The sequence below is a fragment of the Oncorhynchus keta genome, chromosome 23, assembly GCF_023373465.1.
Source record: "Oncorhynchus keta strain PuntledgeMale-10-30-2019 chromosome 23, Oket_V2, whole genome shotgun sequence".
Classification (NCBI taxonomy): domain Eukaryota; kingdom Metazoa; phylum Chordata; class Actinopteri; order Salmoniformes; family Salmonidae; genus Oncorhynchus; species Oncorhynchus keta.
In genome coordinates this window covers 25,858,866-25,863,770 of record NC_068443.1, presented here as the reverse complement: position 1 = coordinate 25,863,770, position 4,905 = coordinate 25,858,866, and the positions used below count along the sequence as shown (strand labels likewise).

General features: G+C 41.2%; 1 protein-coding gene across 1 annotated transcript; it reads left to right on the top strand.

Moving 5' to 3' along the window:
- Positions 1–378: 378 nt before the first annotated feature.
- Positions 379–4,350, top strand: LOC118402066 (suppressor of cytokine signaling 6-like). Its single transcript, XM_035799933.2, has 2 exons — positions 379–796; positions 1,066–4,350. The coding sequence occupies exon 2, from the start codon at positions 1,145–1,147 to the stop codon at positions 2,684–2,686; it is 1,542 nt and encodes a 513-aa protein (XP_035655826.1). The 5' UTR covers positions 379–796; positions 1,066–1,144; the 3' UTR covers positions 2,687–4,350.
- Positions 4,351–4,905: the final 555 nt, after the last annotated feature.

The following is a 4,905-nucleotide window of genomic DNA, read 5'->3' as shown; positions in this document are numbered from 1 at the left end:
CCTCCTCGTTTCGTTCCATTTTCTCTGTTTGCTTCCATTAGGTTCCTAGAGTTACCGGGAAACGGTTTCCTTTACAAAACGTTTTGCAAATCCTACTAATGAATACACCTCGGGGGCGTATTCATTACGGAAACCGGTTACCATCAATACGGAAATGGAAGCAAACAGAGTATTGACAAATGCAGGTTTTGCAACAGAATTGACAGAATGAATACACCCTTGGAATCTAATTCTAAAACAAAGGTTAGGGTTTTATTTTGGAAAGGTTTTGTGCTGATTTATATCAAATATGTGAAACCAAATGTATTGTGTGGGCTAAATATGAAAATGAACATGTAAATTGAAGTGATTATCAATGCGTTCAGATCTGGGGAATTCCTTACCTCTTTTCCCACAATGCAATAGTCATGTAAACAAAGGACAACGACAGGAAGGGAGACTGAAAAGTTCTAGCTAGATAGCTAGCATTAGCTAAGTATAGCTACAAATGTGCAACTTATTAGCTACAGCAGTTCTGCAAGGAACATTCAAAAAAATAGATATAACGTTATTTAGCTAGCTTCCTAACCTGTTAGACATAGTTTGTATTGCTTTTTCTACATTGTATCGTGTGGGATCTCTAAAGCCAGTTAGCTAGCTGTATGCCTGGCTAGCAGCCTGTCCGAAGCTAGCTAACGTCGTTAGGCAGTAACGTTAGCTGTCAAAACCAAGCCAAGTGCTTTGATTTCCCAGCGAACTCAAAATGCATCGATCTTGACAGTTTACTGGGAAAACCGTTTTTAACAGAGGATGACAGGTAATATCAAAAGTTAATCGAAGTATGAAAGAAGCTAGCCAGCTAGCCCTCTTTGTTTCTTGGGTGGCCACCTTAGCTAGCTAGCTAGCATCCAAACACTTGTACTAGCAGCAGGATGTATCTGTAGTGTTGGGCTTCTTCATAGATATCGCCAGCAGTTGGAAAAACAGGCTACTGTAGAAAGGTAGCTAGCCATGATCGATAAGACTGCGGTATTCTTTGTCTTGTCTTGATGTGGAATAAATTAATGGGATTTTTTTCTTCTTCAGGGATGACTGCTTTTGAAGGACAACCTTTGTGGCCATCCACACATCTATGAGATCCCCACATGTCTGAGGGACTTCCAAAATGAAGAAAATTAGTCTGAAAACAATACGAAAGTCATTCAACCTAAAAGGCAAAGAGGAGGGAGAGGATGTTGTACCACAGCCAAATTCAGATACCAACTTTTCAACAGATTCAATGTTTGGAAAATGTTACAGCAAAGAACTTGTTTGTAACGATTTTGATCACGAGGAGAAGAAAGGCCGTAAGAACAGCTCAAAAAGTGAGAGTCTTATGGGATCACTGAAAAGGAGGCTTTCGGCAAAACAGAAAAGTAAAATAAAAGAAAGTTCCACATCCGTAACCTGTGAAGATGACACATTCTCGTGCTCCTCAGCACCCATTTTCTTTAACGATGTAAAATCACAGCACCATCTAAGATCTAGTAGTCACCATTATAGCCCCACGCCATGGGCCCTCAGGGCAGCGAATTCTGAGGAAACATGCCTTAGAATGGATGGGAAAGTGAAAGCTATGATCCACTCATCAGACCCCAGCCCATCTCTTTATGGCATTCAGAAAGTATTCCCTGACCCCCAGATGGATAGGCTTTTTCAGGATTCATCTGAGAGCACTGAGCCTCAGAATTGTGATTTGCATCTAGATATTGATGTTGAAAATGTGCCTGCGATTATTGGACTATCACCTCAGAACTATATTCACTATGCAATGCCTTTAGATGATGACCTTGAAAAAGGCTTGGATAATTCCTCTCCAATAGATGAGGTGCCTCAGCCCGAGGGCTTCCCTCCTCATGCAGCGGAAGACCCCATTGACCAGGAGGAGCTGATGTCACCAGACATATTCATGGACCCATCAGTGAATAGACTGCTCTATGAATCTGCAGGTGTCTTTATTCCAGACTCTAGAATAGATTCTCCTCTCTCCCCTTTGCTACCTCAGCTACCTGGCAGTCACATCCGAAGGAGTTTCCAAGTATATGGTGGTTCTTCTCATTCGCATGGTGCAGAGAGAGTAATGCACCATCTCAACTTTGACCCCAATTCAGCCCCTGGCGTTGGCAGGGTTTATGATGCTGTTCAGCACAGCGGGCCCATGATTGTAACCAGCCTTACAGTAGAGCTAAAGAAACTGGCCAAGCAGGGTTGGTACTGGGGTCCTATAACGCGTTGGGAAGCTGAGGAAAAACTTGCTAGCCTACCAGATGGGTCATTCTTGGTGCGAGACAGCTCAGATGATCGTTATCTTTTGAGCTTGAGCTTTCGTTCACAGGGTAAGACCCTCCACACCAGGATCGAACACTCCAATGGCAGTTTCAGTTTCTACGAACAGCCAGATGTGGAGGGTCACATATCAATAGTGGAACTCATTGAACATTCCATCAGAGATTCTGAGAGTGGAGCCTTCTGCTATTCACGATCTCGTACACCAGGGACTGCCACGTATCCTGTCAGACTGACAAACCCTATCTCAAGGTTTATGCAGGTGCGTTCCATGCAGTACCTCTGTCGGTTTGTCATCCGTCAGTACACACGGATTGACCTTATCCAGAAATTGCCTTTGCCAAACAAGATGAAAGATTACTTGCAGGAAAAGCACTACTGAAGATCAATGGAACCCAGATGGACTTTCTTGCACATTTTAGATCAGCAACATAATGAAATAGGCCTAGTTTTTAATCTTTTGGACATGACCCTAACCCAGTGATGTGTCCACCAGCCAATGCCAGTAACTGACATGTCTTGTGAGCCATACAGTTATACTCCCCACCTCAAAGCCAAGGATTGAAGCTGAATCTTGATCAGCTTTTTGTTACATTGAATTATTTCTGTAAATTCTGTTTTGATAGACCAAGTGTTTTGTTATATGAAGCATGTAAAAAGAAAGAATTTCGTACACTCAATATGCTCCCAACAATTTGGGTACAACCAACATTTCAGCACTCAGTGCTTTCTTCAGGGTGTCAGTCAGCACCTCTGCAAACATTTTTGGGTGTGCGCCAACTCGTGTTTTTTACTAGACTGTTATATAAAGCACATACATTATCTAATCATTACTACACTCAACTCTTCCTCATTATCCTATGTGGTTTGTTGTCCTACATTAAAACAGTTTTTGTTAGGGGTCTGTAGCTAGTATGATTTTGATACCTGAAAGTCGCCTCTGCTGAGTCTTTAGTTAGAAGTTTTTTCTTTTGCCTCATTGATGGTTACTCATTGCATGTGAATTACATTGCGTATATGGAGAACTAATATTTGATCACCACACACCTGAAGCTGATTTGGGAGAACTATAATCGGCATTGACTGTGTATAACCATATAGGGATAATGGCTTGTTTTTGTAGCCTTAACTTGACTGTTTGCCTGTCCCTAAGTATAAGGAGAATTGCTTCACCTTGTTACTTTCCAGATCATGAGTTGCTACCTATAGTAAAATACTTGGTATCACCGAAACATACTTTTATGAACGGTTATACACCGTTTTTATTGCACATCTTGAATGAAGTTATAGGAGGGGTGTTTATTACTGTTAATAAAATACTTATTCACAGATAAGTCTGTATATTGTTAATCATCATACAGAAAGTTTTCGTTTGAAAATGTGACTCTGAACTTAAAATGACGCAATACATATTTAAAATGTCCGGGCTTCTCAGTCTACAGATATCACGAATCCTCCAGTTAAAGTGGTGTTAACTTAATCCCACCCCGTCTTTGCCCGCTACTCCCTCCTCTTCTCAACATGCCACTGGATCCTGTATCTCTCAGGCGACTGAAAAGTAGCCTCAGCCTTGCCTGCTGCCCCAATCACCAGAGTGGCCTACTATCTTTATCTATGAACAATGCATTTTTATAACCAACTTTTAACTACTAACTTCACTCTTTTGTTTAACAGTTTTGATTATACAACAAATCATTCTAAGGGTGAAATGTTGAGATGAGGCTGAGTATTTTTACATTTTTATGAATGCCCTCTGAGAACAGAAGAGGAAGTGGCAGTCGGCTCTCTTGTGGCTTTAATCCCAGGTGATGGCACTGAAACAGCAGGAATAAGCCTAATATGATTTGGGCTCCCGAGTGGCGCAGCAGTCTATAAGGCACTGCATCTCAGTGCAAGAGGTGTCACTACAGTCCCTGGTTCGATTCCAGGCTGTATCACATCCGACCGTGATTGGGAGTCCCGTAGTGCGGTGCACAGGCCGTCATTGTAATAAGAATTTGTTCTTAACTGACTTACTAAGTTAAATAAAAACATATGTTTTTTTGATTGTTTAATAGTAGAGGCTGTAATTACCGATAATCAATTGTATGTTTTATTTTCCATCAAACGACCCATAGGCTACAGAGTCAAACGGTAATCTCAGTACTTACAGCGGGTTCTTGGCCCTGCAGAAGTTTGTCACATTCATGCTTTGTTCTGAAAATCATGCCATCTGCCACCACTAACCCCAGAGGGCTTCTTATCCAGCGCTGCATGTATCTTCACATTAGAAGGCTTCTTATGCAGCACAGTTTCGAATAATAATGTGAAACGCCATGCATGCTCATCCAGTGACAGCTTCACTCAAGTAGGAGATTACTTTGAGCTGGCTGCCTATACATGCAGATGTGACCAATAATCATGTTTGCCAAGCAGGATGAGGTTTGAATATGGATATGGAAAGGATATATATATAGATATAGATAAACAATAACAATGTCTACACTGTATTTCTGATCAATTTGATGTTATTTTAAAATTCTAAGTATATATATATACAGCGGGGCAAAAAAGTATTTAGTCAGCCACCAATTGTGCAAGTTCTCCCACTTAAAAAGATGA

Coding starts and splice junctions, on each gene's coding strand:
- LOC118402066 (XM_035799933.2), top strand. CDS start 1,145: ATGAAGAAAATTAGTCTGAAAACAATACGAAAGTCATTCAACCTAAAA.